General features: G+C 48.3%; 2 protein-coding genes across 2 annotated transcripts in view; both read right to left on the bottom strand.

Moving 5' to 3' along the window:
- Positions 1-7,154: 7,154 nt before the first annotated feature.
- LOC139321684 (calmodulin-1) lies at positions 7,155-13,097 on the bottom strand. The gene is made up of 6 exons (XM_070950492.1): positions 12,965-13,097; positions 11,267-11,297; positions 10,795-10,938; positions 9,797-9,903; positions 9,179-9,314; positions 7,155-7,856 (listed from the first exon to the last, which is right to left on the bottom strand). The coding sequence occupies exons 1-6, from the start codon at positions 12,965-12,967 to the stop codon at positions 7,828-7,830; spliced, it is 450 nt and encodes a 149-aa protein (XP_070806593.1). The 5' UTR covers positions 12,968-13,097; the 3' UTR covers positions 7,155-7,827.
- Positions 13,098-14,992: 1,895 nt separating this feature from the next.
- SLC3A2 (solute carrier family 3 member 2) overlaps positions 14,993-19,165 on the bottom strand; it is a 15,527-nt gene continuing 11,354 nt past the window's right edge. The window contains 5 exon segments of the mRNA XM_070950328.1: positions 14,993-16,098; positions 16,837-16,947; positions 17,084-17,176; positions 17,178-17,228; positions 18,696-18,903. Of these exon segments, the coding sequence (XP_070806429.1) occupies positions 15,751-16,098; positions 16,837-16,947; positions 17,084-17,176; positions 17,178-17,228; positions 18,696-18,903 (811 nt within the window). The 3' untranslated portion in view covers positions 14,993-15,750.

Raw genomic sequence — 19,165 nt, 5'->3', positions numbered from 1 at the left:
GATTTGCTCCTTCTGAGGCCAAAAACTGCATTCTGGGAAAGAAAGGAGAATATTTCCTCCTTGCTTTACAAGTAGACCTCGATTTACAACCGTTTCGTTCAGTGACTGTTCGACATTATGGCGGCACTGAGGAAAGGGATTTACGACCGTTTTTCACACTTGTGACAGTTGCGGCATCCCCGTGGTCAAACACGGCGACGATTCAGGACACTTGGCAGCTGACTCATACTTAGTGACGGTTGTAGTGTCCCCGGGGGTCACGTTTTGCGACCTTCAGATCAAGTCCACGGGGAAAGCTGGATTCACTTAACAACCACGTTAAGAACGGCAGCGATGCCCTTGACAACTGTGGCGAGAACGGTCGTCAAATGGAAACGTCTCGCTTAGTAACAGAAACGTGGGGGCTCAATTGTGGCTGTAAGTCGAGGACTACCTGTATTTTTATATTTTTTGATCCCCGTACACTCCCGTGTCTGACGCAGAACTTTAACGGCAAAACTTAGTGCCAAGGTACGTTTGGGCTCAGACGTTAGCCACTTCAACTATTATTAGAGTTAGTCTGCGTGTCACACTAAGATAAAACCAACCAGGTTTAATGATAGGTTGGCACAAGGCTTACATCTGGGGCTACGGCTTCTTGCTGAGTGACTCCTGAACCTCACCCTTTTGTATAAAAACCACAGGAGTAAAAAGACGATACTTTTTTAACAGGTAAAACTCTAAAACTCATTCTGAGGAGGATGTTAGGTTTTAAGGGATATACAGGCAGTCCTGGACTTACAACTGTTCTTTTAGTGACCGGAGTTACAGCGCCACTAAAAAAAAAAAAAAAAATCGACTTATGACTTAGTCCTCACGCTTATGACCGTTTCTTTAGCACCTCTACAGTCACAAAATGTTCAAAATTCGGGTGCTTGGCAATGGCTGCGTCTGTCTATTGACGACGGGTACAGTGCCTCGGGAATCCAAAAATTTCCATTCGCGACGTTCCCAGCCGGCTCCCGACCTAAGGGTGGGAAGCCCGATTCGCTTAATGATGCGATTCGTTTTAACAACCGCGAGAAATTGCTGAAGAACCGCAGCAAAAAAAAAAAAAAGACTTCACTTCGCGGTGGAAATTCCGGCCCTAACTGTGGTCGTAAGGTGAGGACTAACCTGTGTGTATGTATATAGGTGTAAGAGAAACCAAAAAACAAACCAACCCCAGAATAAGATGCATCAATCTGTTTCTGTGTCCGGAAGAAAGAAGCCAAATAGGAAATTTGTAGGAAAATGTATATATATATATATTTTTTTTTTCCTCGGGGAGAGAACAAGAGGCTCTTAAATGGCAGCCCCTCCCCACTTTAAATCATAGAATTATAGAGTTGAATCTTGAGAGATTTTACATCTCTTGAAGTTTATGGGATGGGGGAGATGTCCCAGGTCTATTTTTTGGGGTGAATCTGATAAACTCAGGCAGTTTGGGGGGTGGGGTGGGGTGGGGCAAAAGGGAGAGAGTATATTTTTAAGAAAGCAAATTCCTGTCTGTCTTGTTTAAATATATATATTGAAGGCAAGCATGGGAGTGAATGTTTGTGCAAAGCAGCGTCTTTCACAGTTAGAATTTTGTGTGCGTGCGAGAGATTGGATAGAAGCTCAGCTTTTGTCCCAGTTCAATAGATTTTTTTAAAAAAAAACATTGGAAATATAGAAACAGGAAAAAAAGAGAGCATCGCATCAATTAAGAAGAATTCTATCCACCAGCTTTGCTTACCGAGATTAAATTTTTATTTAAACCCTTATTTATAGGAAGAAACACATTAAAAATAAAAACCCTCCACTGAATTCTACTCCTCCTTTAATTTAATGAAATCAAAGACGCTGAATTCTTAAGAGGTGGATTTATTATCAGCGTTTGAAAGTTGTACTCAATACAAGAGGGGCTTCTCTTTAAACCCCTCGCCAATTTTCCTACAGCAGTATTAATTGTCTTTTTTTTTTTTTTATTTCCCCATTGCTTAAACCCGTGATGGCAATCCTATGGCACATGTGCCAGAGGTGGCACACTCAGTCCTCTCGGTGGGCACACACAGCGTCACCAGCTGCTCTTCACCAGTGCTGGAGCGCTGAAAACGGCCCGAAAAACAGCCTGAAAATGGCTTGAAAAACAGCCAAAAAACAGATAGTTTTCGGGCCTTTTTCAGACCATTTTTGGCCCTGAAAATGGCCTGAAAACAGCCTGTTTTGGGGGCATTTTTCGGGCTGTTTTTGGGCTGTTTTGGGGGCTATTTTCAGGCCATTTCTGGGGCCGTTTTCAGGACCGAAAAATGGCCTGAAAATGGCCCAAAAAACCAGACCATTTTCGGGGCATTTTCAGTTTTTTTTTGGCCCTGAAAATGGCCTGAAAACAGCCCGTTTTTGGGGCATTTTTCAGGCCATTGTCAGGCTGTTTTTCGGGCCATTTTCAGCCATTTTGGGGCTGTTTCATGGGCCATTTTCAGGGACAAAAAATGGCCTGAAGATGGCCCAAAAATGGCCTGAAAAACAGCCAAAAAAACAGGCCGTTTTGGGGGCATTTTTCCAGCTGTTTTCCGGTGTTTTTTTCGGGCTGTTTTCAGCCGTTTTTGGGCTGTTTCGTGGGCTGTTTTCAGGGCCGGAAAATGGCCCAAAAAAAACCGGGTCAAAAAACAGGCCTGCACGTGCCGGCCAGTTGGTGTTCGGGTTTCCGGTGCTCCGGCGGGTGCCCATGCACACACGTTCCGATTTGGGCGCTCGGTGCCGAAAAGGTTTGCCATCACTAGCTTAAGCTAACCGGGGCAAAAAACAAAACAAAACCCAGTCCTGTTTGAATTTTTATTCTCTATAAACGTGGGTATGTCTTGGTGTCTCGAAGAGAAACTTATTGCACAGATTTTTGGAAACTTAAGATATGTTGCCTAAAGCGTTTTGAGGACTATGTATTTTATGTAGGGGGGGGGGAAATGGAGCTTTTCAGGAAAGTCAGGAGTGTTGAGTTGCTGAATTTCTGACTGGGGATTTGATAAGGTTATTATTATTATTATTATTATATTTTTTTTAAGAACAGGCGGTAGCACGTTTAAGGAATATTTTGATGGGGAACGACCGTAGCTGTAAATTGGGGGGGGGGGGGAGAGATTGTAAAGGGGTATGAATGAGAGTGGGTTTTTTCCCATTCTTGAATCGGAGACACCAAATATATATATATATAATTGCACACAAAAACAGCATGAAGACAAAAAGGGCCTGAGAAAAGGAAGGAAAGAGAAAGCGAGTGAGACAGGGATTTTAAAGGGAAGTGCAATTAGCAACCTATTGCGATTTGGGGAACGAGGGAGGAAATGGAGAAAACGTAAGCATGGGAAAAATAAGAACGGGTTCAGTATTACCCCCACCAAGGCTGCCAGTTTAATCCACATGAAATGGGAAGTTTATTGCTACTTGAAGCATTTGGAGTTCCCTTAAATTAAGAACCAGCATCTGCCACCGTTTAAAACTTGATAAATTTTTATACCGTTAATAGGATAGCGATAGGGCACTTTAGAGAGAGAAAAACTTTGGGAAAATTTGCGTTTCTGTCGAGGACGCCGCTGCAGATTGCTAAATCAGTGTTTCTCAGCCTCGGCGGATTTTAAGGCGGGATGGGACTTCGATTCCCAGAATTCCCCCAGGCAACGTTGGGTTGTTGTTACTGGCTAGGGAATTCTGGGAGTTGAAGCCTACCCAGACGTAAAGCTAGCAAGGGTGAGTAATGTTGCTCTAGGTTCTTACTATTTTCCGCTCCACGGATTCCCTTTAAATATCTTTTGTGGCCACGGACCATGGCCACGGACTCCAAGACTTAAGATTGAAATCGGTGTATTTTTTCCAAGTCTTTGCGATCCTCCAGGGATCCGTGGATCACAGGTTGAGAACTACTGCTCTAGAACTTTTCTAACTTCTGCAATGGGACGTGGCAGGTATTGTTCTTCATAGATGGAATTGGAAGTGCCTCATAAATCTATTTGTCCTGGTCTACGAAGGAGGAGGATGAAGCGAGCGGATGCTTTAAAAATCACAATATTGGGCAGGGAGTGGAAGGCGCCATTCATTTTTCTCCCTGCACAAAAAAAATAATAAATAAAACACTTGGCTTCAACATCCGGGGAGATTTAGGGAGGAATTCCTGAACCTGGCTCTCCCTTAAGCCATCTTTAACCAGCATCGTGTGAACTGGACGCGATAGGTTGGGAGGAAACGCAGGCGACTTAACAAGGCATTTTCTGCACCTATATATATATATATATATATATATATATATATAAAAGAAAAATCTCTTTTTCCTTGAGAAAGTGACAGTATGCTAATTTTGCCCCATTACTAAGCCTGTTTAAAATACAGGTAGTCCTCGACTTACCTGAGTTCATTTAGTGACCGAAGTTAGAACAGCTGTGAAAAAAGTAACTGGTGACCCTTTTTCACACATAACGACGGTTGCATCCCCAATGAGCACGTGGGTCAAAATCCAGACGCTTTGGCAAACTGGTTCGGACTTACGACCGTTGCGGTGTCCCAAGGGGTCACGCGATTTCCCGTTTCGTGACCCGCATTGTCTACGGGGAAGCCAGATTTCGCTTACTAACTTATCCAACTGCGGCGATTCCCTTAACGACAGTGGCAAGGTCGTAAAAACGGGGCAAAGCTCGCTTGGGTCTCACTTAGCGACCAAAATGTTGGGCTCAGTCGTGGCCGTTAAGTCGAGGACTAACTGTAGTAGTCCTTCTCAACGGTTTGGCCAGCTGTTTTCCTCCTTCCATTCGTTTGCACTTGATAGCTGTTTCCCCGCGGGGAGCTAAAACTCTCCTCCTGCCATGGGGGCAAGGGACATCCATGTGCGCGCGTGCGTCTGTACATACGTGTGTATGTCTTAACTGCCATAGGCCCTCCGCTCGGTGCCAAGGAGGAGACGAGTGAGTGGAGGGCGTCCTTTTAACATCCTTCTTTTCAGTAGCACAAGACTCAAGGGGGGAGGGGGGGAGGTCCCAGCCCACTCAACCAAACCATGTGCATTTTTTATTTGAAAATAAAAATCGCCTCTGAAGCCAAAGCGCTTTTTCTCGGATTCCTTTCGGGCAATTTTTTGTCCGCAGAAAAGGTTTCATTCCAAAGACCAAAAAGCATTGGTCGGGTTTGGCTCGATGGAACAAATTCGGAAATATTCGGCTCTGTGGTTTTTATGTGGTGTGAGCTTGGCTGTGGGGTTTTTTGTTTGCAGACGTTTCATGACCCAATTAGGTAACGTCATCAGGACTAGAAGGAAGTGGGGTGACTGCTCTCGTTTTATAGGCGTTCGTGCAGCCGTTCCCTGGTAGGTGTGCCCAAATGCACTTTTCTCCCAATTGTGTGCTTTTCAAAGCCTTTGATACTCCTGTGTGGTACCACTAGAAGAGAAGGTATGGAGCCAGGGGTGAAATGGTACCGGTTCGGGCCCGTTCGCTCGAAGCGGTTGTAACAAATGCTACCGGTTTGCTGGAACCGGTAGTAATAAAAATGCTAAAAAAAAAAAAAAGTTCCAACAATTGCATGGCACAGCTGATTGTTACACAGCTGATCGTCGGAACTTTTTTTTTTTTTTCCATCTTAGGCATTTTTTTTTACTACCGGTTTGCTGGAACCAGTAGTAAAAAATCCTTTAAAAAGTTTAAAAAAAAAGTTCCGAGGATCAGCTGTGTGACAATGTGTGATTTATATTTGCGCAGGTAATCCTGCTTTCTAGGGAATCTAAATTGCACGGCACAGCTGTTTCCCGCCTCCTCACTGTTGTACTTACCTTTGCAGACTCAGAAAAGGCTTCTTTGTGCACGCGAGCGAAGTGAACCAGTAGTAGGCTTCAGAGCATTTCACCCCTGTATGGAGCTGAGGGTTTGAACTGAGCCTATAAAATGAGCTAGCCCCACCCCATCCTGTCACACTGATCATGTTACCTAGTTGGGTCGTGAAACGTCGGCAAGAAAACAACCAAGCTGAGAGCGCGTCCAGGACCCCATCGTTCAATCCTGAGCTACAAATATTCTCTTCTATTGGTTCTACTGTGTGTGTGTGTATGTGTGTGTATACACATGACAAATGTATTCATATAAACCTGAAATATCACAAGGTCAATTCTTTCATGGCACTGGACATACAGTCCGTTACTACATTCTCTGGAAATTTAGAGGGCTAGTGAAATACACTAACACCTAACTTTGGGGTCTTCCCAATGCTGAAATCCACAAATTTATCCATTCGCTTTGAATTTTCTTTTGATGGAATCTCAAAGCTTGACTAGTTATATCAATAGTATACTCTCTCTCTCTCTCTCCCCCCTCCCAATCTTCCCAAACAAATCACCAGAGCTGGTTTTTCATTCCCTTAACTCTGCAATTTAGGAGAAATTAAAATCCTTCCTTTTTAAGTGACCTCCTTCAGTGGGGCTGTCATTCCCATCGCTGCCAAAAGGATGGATATGGCTGGCTGAAAAATGCACGGTTTTCCTGATCTGGGAGCTGGTAGATCCAAAGGAAAAACCAGGAATGGCCCTTTCAAGGAATCTTGTGGTGAAAATGGAATCTTTTAAGTGGGAAGAGGCCATTAAGAACACGGGTTTCTCATCTGCTGCAAAATATAAACTCCTTTATCCCAAACCCAGGAGTGGGCTATGGAGGGGGGGAGGGCTCGCAGGGGTTTGGAAGAACCTCTAGCTAAAATTCTGTGCTGTTTGGAGAATCCACAAATCCCACTCCTGGCTGGCCCCGCCTACCCCTCCCCTCCCCATATGGCCCGTTTTGATGCAGGTAAGTGCAGGGCGTGCACTGAGGCTCGGGGAGGGTGAAAAACAGGCCTGCCGGAAGTTCGAGAAGGCTGGAAATGGGCCCGTTTCCGGCCTCCAGAGGGCCTCTGGAGCCTGGGGAGGCTGTTTTCACCCTCCCAGATGCTCAAGAAAAGCCTCCGGAGCCTGGGGAGGGCAAAAAAATCCCTCCCCCCCCCGTGGTGTAGGTCACACCCACCCTGGCCACGCCCACCCAGCAACCAGGCAGAGACCCCCTTGTTAAAATTTTTGGAGCCCCCCCCCCGTCCCCCAAAAGCAGCACGGCTTCAGGGCCTGATTTTTACATAAGCAGATTGGCTCCATCGGATTTGAAACACAAAAGTTTATTTAAAAGAAGAACGGAGAAGAAGAAAAAAAAAAGAAGAAGAAGAAGAAATAATAATAAAAAGAAACCTTTACATCAACTGGAATGGAACAGAAGCATTCCCTGAAGCTATGGAGGGGTAAGGGGGGAGTGGAGAGGATGGTTATTGATTAGGTTAACAATTACAATATATCCAAGATATGCAGATAGTCCTAGGAAGACAACGGTCCGATGGCGGAAGTATGCAAGGAGGCCGCATACGACGACAGTCCATGAATGCGGGGGGGGGGGGGGGGGAGGGGGAAAACCGTGGGTTGCAAGGCAAGGGGTTGAGCCAGGGGGGAGAGGGGGCGGCCTCACCTTCCTACCCACCTCTTGTCCAAAGGTGTCCCATATTCCAGCCCCATCGCTCTCCACAAGGGCTTCGAGGCACCGTCCCCGGCCACCACCGCACCCACCCCGGGGGGGCAGGAGGAGGGCGGGCAAAGGGAGGGGCAGAGCAGGGAACAGCCACAAACTGCTAAAAGCGTCAATGGGGCATGAGTTGTACACAGACAAAAGACAGGTGGGGCTGGATAAGATCCCAGCGGGAAGCAGGCCATCCTTCCATCCTGAAAGGGCGGGGGGGGTGGGGGGCGGGCGGGGCGAGGGGGAGGGAGAGAGGCAGCGGCTTGTCTTATTTGGCGGTCATCATCTGTACAAACTCTACGGAGCAAGGAGAGAGGATGGAGAAGGGCGTCAGGGGTTTTCCGAGGAAGGGGCCGCCGAAAGGTAACACCCCCACCCACCCGTTAATGAATCTGTTTCGACGAGCAATTGTTCGGAGAACATACAGTTAGAGATCTGTGTCTCTCAACAGTGGTGGGATTCAACCGGTGTAACAGCTGGTTCACTGAAGCATGCGCTTTCAAATGCACTCCGCCTGCGTGCGCAGTGCGTTTGAAAACACCTCTAAAACTTACCTTCTACTGCAGCCCCAGTGAGTAAAACAGCTGAGGCGCGGCAATCCGCTCAACAGAAATATAGGTTGGTATAGTGCAGGGACAGGCCGGCAGGCGGGCCCAGCCGATCGTTGGAGCCAACTGGTTCGCTCTCAGCTGATCATCGGAGCCAACCGGTTCGCTCTCAGCTGATTGTCGGAGCCAACCGGTTCGCTCTCAGCTGATTGTCGGAACCAACCGGTTCACTCTCAGCTGATTGTTGGAGCTACCGGTTCCAGTCCGAACCAGTTGAATCCCACCCGTCTCTCAACCCTCGGCCACTTTGAAGAAGGGTGGACTCCAACTCCCACAATTCCCTGGCCATCTTGACAAGACACGGGATACTCATTAGCAAAAGATGCAGTTAAAAGATTTTAAAACTGGCCCTGAAATTACTATAGATCAGTGTCTCTCAACCCTCGGCGACTTTGAAGAAGGGTGGACTCCAACTCCCAGAATTCCCTGGCCACCTTGACAGACAGGGCGTCCTCATTAGCAAAAGATGCAGATAAAGGTTAAAAATTGGCCCTGAAATTATTGTGTAGGATATGCTGGGGGGGGGGGGGTGTTGGACTAGACGACCTACAAGGTCCCTTCCAACTCTGTTAATCACTGTCTCTGAACCATGGCCACTCTGAAGAAGGGTGGATTCCAACTCCCAGAATTCCCCAGCCAAGGAGAATCCGGAAGCGACGCGGCGGGTACTGGCTGGGAAAATGTCAGGCTCCGACAAGCTTGGCAAAATCCAGCCAGACGAACCGTCACCGGTGGGGCTTCGGACCAAAGCTGTCCTGTAGGGACAGTGAAGAAAGAGAGGCAGCTCGGTGTCTAAAGAGGGACAGGCAAGTCCCTTGGATAGCCCTGAACCTCTCTTTCTTTCACCCGTTTCTAGTCCTTAGTGTTCTCGAGCTCTGCTTGCCAAGTAGGAGAAAATAATAATAACGCTAAACCGTTTCCTTGGAATAAATGCCACCTGCGCGAGACGGCGGGTTCTCCAGCCACTCACCTTCGACCCCCGAGGGTGCCCAAGGACCTTTGGCCCCTTACCTTCGTAATTGACTTGCCCGTCCCCGTCTATATCTGCTTCTCGGATCATTTCATCCACCTCCTCGTCCGTCAGCTTCTCGCCCAGATTGGTCATCACATGGCGCAGCTCGGCTGCGCTAATGTACCCATTGCCATCCTGGAGAGAGAAGGAAGGAGGGACAAATGAGACAGAGGTAGGCCTCGAACTTACAACCGTTCATTTAGTGTTCGTTCAAAGTCACAGCGGCACTGAAAAAAGTGACTTTCTTGCACTTACGACCATTACAGTGTTTCTGGGGTCACATGATCAAAATTCAGAGACTTGGCAACTGGCTCATATTTATGACGGTCGCGGTTGTCCCCGGGGGTGTGTGTGTATGTCACGCGATCCCTTTTTGCGGCTTTCTGACGAGCAAAGTCAATGGGGAAGGCAGATTCACTTCACAACTGCGCAACTCACTTAACGAACGCAACGATTTGCTTAACAACGGTGGCAAGAAAAGTCGTAAAAATGGGCAAAACTCACTTCACAAATGTTTCCAGCAAAGTAAATTTGGTTGTGGTCGTAACTCGAGGGCTACCCGAAGTCGTCATGTTGTCCATCCCCCCCTGCCCCCCCCCAAAATTAAACAAACTCACCTTGTCAAAAACTCGGAAGGCCTCACGGATCTCTTCTTCACTGTCTGTGTCTTTCATTTTCCGGGCCATCATAGTGAGGAATTCTGGGAAATCGATTGTGCCATTGCCTGGGGAAAGGATCAGTCAGATCAACTGACTAAAAAAAATAAAATAAACACAGCTCTTTGCTACCTAATCACAAGAATGCGCGCACATAATGCTAGATTCTCCACCAAAGAAATTTAGATCCCCCCCCCCCCAAGCTGAAACTCTGGAAAAATCAAGGCACGGCCTACTTTAGCCCCTTATCTCTCTAGTCCTAGTGGACAATCACTTAAATATAAGCCAACAGTGTAGTGCAACTGCCAAAAAAGCCAACACAGTCATAGGCTGCATTAATAGAGGGACAGAATCAAGATCACATGAAGGGTTAAAACCACTCTAAGATGCCTTGGTGAGGCCACATTTGGAATAGTGTATCCAGTTTTGATTGCCACCATATAAAAAAGATGTTGGGACTGTGGGAAGGATGCAGAGAAGACCAACAAAGAGGATTAAGGGACTGGAGGCTAAAATATATGAAGAACGATTGCAGGAACTGGGCATGGCTAGTTTAATGAAAAGAAGGACTAGGGGAGAGATGATAGCAGTCTTCCAATATCTCAGGGGCTGCCCCAAAGAAGAGGGAGTCAAGCTATTCTCCAAAGCACCTGAAAGCAGGACAAGAAGCAACGGGTGGAAACTAATCTAGGAGAGGAGCAATTTAGAACTAAGGAGAAATTTCCTGACAGTGAGAACAATTAATCAGTAGAACAGTTTGCCTCCGGACATTGATCCAACACTGGAGGTTTTCAAGAAGAGATTGGACAGCCATTTGTCTGAAATAATATAATATAATAATATAGGGTCTTCTGCTTGAGCATGGGGTAGAAGACCTCCAAGGTCCGTTCCAACTCTGGTCTTCTGTTCTTCTCCCCAAACAGCCTCCCAACCACCGTCCAGTTAAGGGCCCTGCTCACCATCTGCATCCACTTCGTTGATCATGTCTTGCAACTCTGCCTCGGTGGGGTTCTGACCCAGGGAGCGCATCACGGTGCCCAGCTCCTTGGTGGTGATGGTGCCATCGCCGTCTTTGTCGAAGAGGGAGAAGGCTTCCTTGAACTCTGAAAGGAACAGGCCGGAGGGAGAGGTCAGATCCAAATTCGCCCCCTCTATCCAAACTTTTAACAGAGCAAATGAGGTAGGTAGGTAGGAAGGTAGATGATAGATACTAGATATAGATGATAGAAGATAGATACATGATAGAAGATAGTTAAAGATAAATGATAGTTAAGATAGATGGATGGATAGTTAAGATGATAGAAGATAGGTAAGATAGATAGTAGATGACAGAAAAATAGTAGAAGTAGACAGTTGAGTTTCCAAGGAATCTGGTTGGAGGTCTGTTTTTCCAGCTCTCCAAATCAATTCTGCAACTATTCAAATTCTTACCTGCAATCTGCTCCTCGGTCAGTTGGTCAGCCTGCGAAAGTTAACAAGAAAATAAAAAGTCAAGACTCCCCTTCTAATCATGCCAGCTTCCTTCTTATAAGTATACAGGTAGTCCTCGACTTACAACAGTCCGTGGAGTGACCGTTCAAAGTTACAACGGCACTGCAAAAAGCGACACCATTCCCCAGGGCCATTTGGACGCTTAGCGATGGGTTCCAAGATGGCGCAGAGGTCATAAATGTGAGCTAGTTGCCAAGCGTGTGAATTCTGATCCTGTGACCACTGAGACGTCTCACTGGTCGTAAGCGTGAAACACAGTCGTAAGTCACTTTCTGCAATGCCATTTGTAATTCCGGTCACTAAATGATCTGTTGTAAGTCAAGAACTACCTGTAAATTGATTATATATATAATCAATTTACAGGTAGTTCTCGCTTTACAGTTTACAGTTCGCTTAGTGACCATTCAAAGTTACAACGGCACTGGGGAAAAAAGGGACTTATGACGTTTCTCACACTTACGACCCTTGAATGTGTGTGTTTGGGGATTGTTATGTGTGTTGGACCTGGTCTTTGGGTGTTATGTGAATTTCATTATATGGGTATACTGTGTATAAGCCTACAATGACAATAGTTACAATTATTATTGTAGGCTCCCCAGTCAGGTGAACAGAATCCTAGACACTCGGCAGCTGACTCATATTTATGACGGTTGCCGTGTCCTGGGAGTCACGTGATCGATCCCCCTTGGGTGACAAGCCAAGTCCATGGGGGAAGCCAAGATTCATTTAACAAACCGAGCTGCTAAACTTAACGACGGCATCGATTCGCTTAACGAGGGTGGCAAGCAAAGTCATAAAATGCCCCCCTCCCCCCCCCAAAAAAACACCCCTCAAATGTTTCACTTAGCGACCTAAATGTTGGGCTCAGTGGCGGTCGTAAGTCGAGGACTACATGTCAAATCCTGAAATAACCAGACAAAAACACCCAGAAAATTCCTTTCTCCTCCCCCACTCCCCCCCATAACTTGCCTTTGCATTTCTCCCACTTTTGCATGCAAAAACCCCTTAAAAGTTCACACTAACTGGGTAAAAAATTGGGTGGGGGGAGGGTTTTTCCATCTGAAACCCCTCCCTCCCTTCTTAGCCCCCTCCCAGCTCCCCCCCTCAATTCCCAAGGGGGCAGGGTCTCCCATAGCTCCTCCCCTCCCCTCCTGTAGTACTGACCTCCCCTCTCCTCACAGCCCCCCTCAATTCCTAAGTGGGCGGGGTCTCCCATAGCTCCGCCCCTCCCCTCCTGTGGTGCTGACCTCCCCTCTCCTCACAGCCCCCCCTCAATTCCCAAGTGGGCGGGGTCTCCCATAGCTCCGCCCCTCACCTCCTGTGCTGCTGACCTTTCCTTCCTCACAGCCCCCCCCCGAGACTCCTAGCCCCCCCACTTCAGAAAGGGCGGGGTTCCATTCCCCCCCAGGTCAAAGCCCCCTCTATTGTCTTGAAGGGGGGTCCATGACGCCCCTCTTGTTGAAGGGGGGGGGGCTCTACATGTATATCCCCCAGATTGGGGGTGGGCTAGATGCTCTTCAGGAGACCCCCTCTCCAAATACGGCCCCTCCCCTTTCCTGCCCCGCCCCTTCTGGGTATCACGCGCAGGGTTATTCACGCTGCAACCCCCCCCCAAATAAAATTGTCCCCCCCCCTCACCATGGTGACCGGACGAGGGAGCAGCGCCGCGTCCTCTCAGCTTTGGGATCCCGCCCGTCTTCCTCCGCTGCGGGCTGAGGTGCCGCCGCCGCCGCCGGTGCCGCTTGTTTCTCTGCGCATGCGCTCTGGCGATCTCCCAACGGCAGGCGGCGACCGTTGCTCGGCCGCCTCACCACGCGCCAGCAGATCGCTCCGCCAAACGAGTCCCGGAGTGCAAAGCCGGGCTGCATTGGCGCCGCCCCCCTCTCCGTCTCACATCCGGGCTCTTGTCCTTATAGCTCCGCCTCCCCTTCTCTTACCCTCACGTGGCCCGCTGTGCGTGCCCCCATTGGTTCAGCCTCCCCTGCATTGCGTCGAGGGGGCTGCTTAAAGGAGAAGCCGTCACAACAGAACAAAAAAAAAAAAAAAAGAGGGGGCGGACTGAAGAGGAGGAGGAAGTCTGACCCGGAAGGAAATACTGTCGGCTGTCAATAAAGAGAGGGAGATTTAAAGGGGAAGCCACCCAAAGAAACCCTGTGGTTATTAAAGGGGAGGAGCATATTTAAGGTGGTAGACTTCATCTCCCAGAATTCCCCAAGCCACTTGGGAGAATTTATATTAAAAATTGCAAAACACTGTTTTTACACTCTAATAAAAGAAGACAGCCAGCCAATAATACTCCTCTCTCTGTTGGGGAATTTTGTTTTAAATGCTTAGCAATAATTCAACTTAAGTATTTAAAATAGCCATTGAAGTATTAGTTTATGCAAACTGAGAATGAATGAAACCAGAGCAGCGGTTTCACAACCTCAGTCATTAAGAGGGGTGGACTTCAACTCCCAGAATTCCCCATCCAGCATGCATGCGGGCTGGGGGATTCTGGGAGTTGAAGTCCACTCCGCTTATGATTGAAAAGTTGAGAAATGTTCTTGTTTCTATAATCAGTATCTTCTTTAGAAACAAGAATAGCAATATTAAGATTTGATTTAAAAATATGGAAAAAGAACACTTTGGCAGAAATTGTAACTAAGTAAAATATATTTGGATATGACAAGTTGTATATGGTGTGATACGATATGGTCAATACTCTGTTTCATAAAATATGTGGGTGAGTGTTAGGGGGGAAAAAAGCCTAATAAAACTTGATTTAAAAAAAAAAAATGAAAAGTTGAGAAATACTGCACTATTTCAAGGTGTGAGATTTATGGGAGTATATATCGGACTACAACTCCCATCTGTTGCAAATCCAGAGCCTTCTGGGAAGGTGCTGATCTAAAAAATACCTACTTCAAAGCAGATTAATATTAGGATCCACATGGCTGAACACATATACTGTATATATTTATCCGTTGCAGCACCATACCCATAATCCTTGTTAAGAAGGAAGGGAGGGGGGAGGGAAGGGAGGAAGAAGGGGACGGAGGGAGGGAGGGAGGAAGGAAGGGAAGGGAGCAAGGGATGGGAAGGGAGGAATGAGGGAGGGAGGGAGGAAAGAAGGAAGGAAGGAAGGGGAAGGGGAGGGGAGGGGAGGGAGAAAGGGAGGGAAGAAAGGGAGGAGGGAGGGAAGGGAGGAAGGAAGGAAGGAAAGGGGAGGAAGAAAGGGAGGGAGGAAGGAAGGAGAAAGGAGGGGAGGAAGGAGGGAGGGAGGAAGGAAGGAAAGGACGGGGGAGGGGAGGGAGGAAGGAAGGAAGGAAGGAGGGAGGGAGGGAGGGAGGGAAGGGAGAAAGGGAGGGAAGGAAGGGAGGGAGGGAGGAAGGAAAGAAGGGAAGGGAGGGGAGGGAGGGAAGGGAGGAAAGAAGGAAGAGACAAGAAGGGGAGGGAGGGAGGAAAGAAGGAAGGGACAGGAAGGGGAGGGGAGGGAGGGAGGAAGGAGGAAGGGACGGGAAGGGGAGAGAGGGGGGAAGGAAGGAAGGAAGGAAGGAAAGAAAATATAGTGGTTCTCTTCCTTCCCCCAGATATGACCTGAACCCAAACCACAAAGGGATTTAAAACGACGGACACGTATCCTTAGATTCCACCCTACTCAACAGAAACCAGATGAGTCTGAAAGCGGAGAGAGACATTTATTAAAACTTGTTCCACAGCAAAACGCAGGAAAGTTGGTTAGGCTTAATTCGGCTGACAGAATTATCTTCGAGGGGGCCAGGCACCTGACGGGACAAAATTCCTAATAGAGATCAGGAAAAGATTCTAGAACTGAAAACTGCAGAACCACAACTCAAAATGGGATGGAGATGTGTGGATGTGTGTGTTTTTGTGTGTGTGTTTTTGTGTTAGTGTGTGTTAGCACCAGACCGACACGAAGGTTTCACTCTGGGATTAGAGCATTTCAACCATGGCAACTTCCGGCTGGGGAATTCTGGGAGTTGAAGTCCACCCGTCTTCAGAGTTGGCCAAGATGGAGAAGCATTGCTATACTGTAGCCCATCGTTTCATTGAAGCCCCATCATCCCCTCCAGCTCGAGAGAATGGAGGCTCAACGTCTCCCTCTGTCTCAGAGATGACCTGCTAATATCACATTTTTAGGGGGGGGGGAGAAATATCAGCAGGTCCAGGAATGTTCATGGAACAGAGGTGACCTTGGCCAACTTCAGCCCCTAAGGTGCTTAAGGACTTTCTCCCGGCCAGCTGGTTGTGGGAAGTGGAGTCTGGGGGTCTAGAAAGGCTGAGCTATGGGTAGATACAAAGACAGGTAGATAGAGAAGAAGGAGAGAAGAAGTTCAGAAGAGACATCCTTGGCTGGAGTGTCTTGAGGAACTGGAGGCAGCTCCTGAAAATGGGCCAAGACAGCATCTGGAGAAGACCGACTAGAGGGCCACGTAGGGGAAGCTGAGGAGAAGGCCTTCCGAAGGGAGGAGCTTGAGGTCCTTCAAATCCAGCTGCTTCTCCTCCCGGCTGGGATGGGTGCTGAGCTCCACATCGACTTGGGGTGGGAGGTGAGGGTGAAGGAGGGAGACGGTTCTCTCCTGGGGGCCGAAGTTCAGCGCCACCAAGAACCGCTTGTTCTGGTCCCAGACCCGAAGGTAGGAGAAGACGGAGCGATTCGAACTTTGCACCAGGGCGAAGTCGCCGTGCAGAAGGGAGCGTTCCTTGGTCCGAAGCTCGCTCAGCTCTTGGAAGAAGGTCAGGATGGACCCCTTCTGGCCCTGCTGCGCCTGGAAAAGAAAAACGGGGGTGGGGTGGGAAATTATAATATTTTTCTAGCTTCCTCGCACCTAGTGTCACCTAGAAGCTCTTCCCAGACAAGCTGCCTTTTGCAATTGACCCGATTTTGGGGATTTTGTCAACGCCAATCAATGATGATATTTTTCTGTTTTATGATTATTATTATGATTATTATTATGATTATAGAGCTAAGAGAGAGGGACTGGCTCGAGGTCACTCAGCCGGCTTTCATGCCCAAGGCAGGACTAGAACTCACTGTCTCCTGGTGATTGACCCAAAGTCAGCCAGCCAATTTCATGCCTAAATGGGACTAGAACTCCCTATCTCCTGGTGATTGGCCAGTGTCACCCAACTGGCTTTCATAGTTAAGGCGGGACTAGAACTCACTGTCTCCTAGTGATTGTCCCAAGTCACCCAGCTGGCTTTCATGTCTAAGGCGGGACTAGAACTCCCAGTCTCCTGGTGATTGGCCCAAAGTCACCTAGCCGGCTTTCATGCTTAAGATGGGACTAGAAGTCTCCATTGGCTCCAAGTCACCCAATCAACTTTCATACTTAAGGAGGGACTAGAACTCCCCGTCTCCTGGTGATTGGTCCCAGCTGGCTTTCATCCTTAAGGCAGAACTACAACTCCTGCTTTCTACCCTGTTGGGCCCGAATCCCTGCCCCAAATTTTGGTCGTTTTTTTCCCCCTGAAAAATTAGCTTCGCTCCTACAGCTTTTTCTTACCTGCACGGTGACGTTGCTGGCCACGGATTCAGCCAGCTGCTGCGCCCCTCTGGAGAATCCGTAAGTCGCCGAGTTGTCCCACTGCATACGTGTGATGTTGGATGTTGCAGGCTGGAGGAGAAATTAAGAGGATTTGTTGCCGGGTACAAGCCCCCAGTGGAAAATATTCCGCCCCCCCCACCGCTCTCCATCATTGAGCATCCTACAAACCCATCTCACCTGACCCCCGCTCGATGGCTGATCTTACCTGTCCCGGCAAGTCCCGTAGGCCAATTTCGTCTCCGTAATCTGTGAAGGGAGTCCCGGGCAGAGTGTAGAAGAGGAGATGGTGGAGGCGAAGGAAGCTGTTCTCCCATCGATTCGGTCAAATGTCCGAAGTCCGGTCTTCCCATCTGTGGGTGAAAAAAAAGAGACCGTTAGCAGCCCAGCGAAGAAAACCAAGCTGAGTAAGACGACTGGTTGTCGCGTCGGTGTTCCAAAACTTGGTGAAAGGGTTGCAAGAGCCATAATTAGCACTAGCACTGATGCTGCTACCTAGTTGGGTCATGAAACGTCTTCAAGAAAACTGCCAAGCTCAGAGAGCACCAAGGACCCCACAGTCCTCCTCCTGCTCTTCTTCCTCCTTTTCTCTACAAATCCAACTCTCTTCCACGGTAGCACTGATGCTGCTACCTAGTTGGGTCCATGAAACGTCTGCCAGAAAACCACCAAGCTCAGAGAGCACCAAGGACCTCATAGTCCTCTTCCTCCTCCTCCTCCTCCTCCTCTCCACAATCCTCACTCCCCTCCTACCACTGATGACGTTCCCTTAGTTGGGTCATGAAACATCTACAAGAAAAGGACCAAGCTCAGAGAGCACCAAGGACCTCACAGTCCTTTTCCTCTTCCTCTTCCTCTTCCTCTTCCTCTTCCTCTTCCTCCTCCTCCTCCTCCTCCTCTCCACAATCCTCACTCCCCTCCTACCACTGATGACGTTCCTTAGTTGGGTCATGAAACATCTACAAGAAAAGGACCAAGCTCAGAGAGCACCAAGGACCTCACAGTCCTTTTCCTCTTCCTTCTCCTCCTCCTCCTCCTCCTCCTCCTCCTCCTCCTCCTCCTCCTCCTCCTCCTCCTCTCCACAATCCTCATTCCCTCCTACCACTGATGACATTCCTTAGTTGGGTCATGAAACGTCTACAAGAAAAGGGACCAAGCTCAGAGAGCACCAAGGACCTCACAGTCCTCCTCCTCCTCCTCCTCCTCCTCCTCCTCCTCCTCCTCCTCCTCCTCTTTCTCCTCAAACCTTCTAGCACCAAGGTTATTACCTAGTTGGGTCATGAAATGTCTGCAAGAAAACTAAGCTCAGAGAGCATCAAGGATCCCACAGTGACAGTCCTCCTCCGCTTCTTCCTCCTCCTGCCCCTCACAACTCCCACTCTTTTCTAGCATTGATGATATTACTTAGTTGGGTCACGAAAGGTCTGCAAGAAAACCCCCCCAAACTCAGAAAGCACTGAAGACTCCACTCCAAGAGTCTTGATAGTACAGTGGTTTAGTGCACCCTGTTATTAAGAACAGCTGCCTGCAATTACTGCAGGCTTGAATCTCGCCAAGGCTCAAGGTTGACTCAGCCTTCCATCCTTTCTAAGGTAGGTAAAATGAGGACCCAGTTTGTGGGGGCAATAAGCTGACTTTGTATAAAATATACAAAAGGATGAAGGCTATTGCTGAGCACATTGTAAGCCGCCCTGAGTCTCCGGAGAAGGGCGGCATATAAATCAAATTAAAAAATAATAATAATAATAATTCAACTCTAAGCTACAAATATTCTCCTTTAAATACGGTATCTCAACTCGATCCTAAAGCTGGACGCTTACGCTCCAGCTGGGCCATCGGCTTCCTGCTTCTCGGATGTAATCTTCGATCAGTTTCTGGGCCGTGTGTCCCAGCGTGGTCGTGTCATCCTGTTCAGGCTTCACCAGCCCCTGAAGATACTGGCTGGTTAGCAGGTCCACCCCTGTGGTTTCGTTCAGAAGCGAGAAAATCCCTCGAGCGTCATTACGGCTGGTCATGGCGATCAGTACCCTGGAAGAGAAGGAGACTGTCCCCAGGTGGTCCTCGACTTACGACCACAACTGGGAGCAGAATTTCCATTCCTAAGTGGGAAAGAATGAAAGACAGAAGGAAAGAAGGAGAAAGAAAAAAGGAGGAAGGGAAAGAAAGGGAAGGGAAGGGAAGGGAAGGGGAAGGGAAGGGAAGAAAGGGGAAGGGGAAGGGGAAGGGGAAGGAAAGGAAAGGAAAGGAAAGGAAAGGAAAGGAAAGGAAAGGAAAGGAAAGGAAAGGAAAG

The sequence above is a fragment of the Pituophis catenifer genome, unplaced genomic scaffold (genome assembly GCF_029215685.1).
Source record: "Pituophis catenifer annectens isolate HBS135680 unplaced genomic scaffold, rPitCat1.0.hap2 SCAF_10, whole genome shotgun sequence".
NCBI lineage: Eukaryota > Metazoa > Chordata > Lepidosauria > Squamata > Colubridae > Pituophis > Pituophis catenifer.
Note: the sequence above shows the minus strand (reverse complement) of the source record. Positions and strands in the feature narration are given on the sequence as shown.

Coding starts and splice junctions, on each gene's coding strand:
- LOC139321684 (XM_070950492.1), bottom strand. Junction 10,939..11,266: donor GACCGAGGAGCAGATTGCAG/GTAAGAATTTGA, acceptor TGTTCCTTTCAG/AGTTCAAGGAAGCCTTCTCC. Junction 7,857..9,178: donor CGGGCAAGTCAATTACGAAG/GTAAGGGGCCAA, acceptor CTTGCTCCGTAG/AGTTTGTACAGATGATGACC.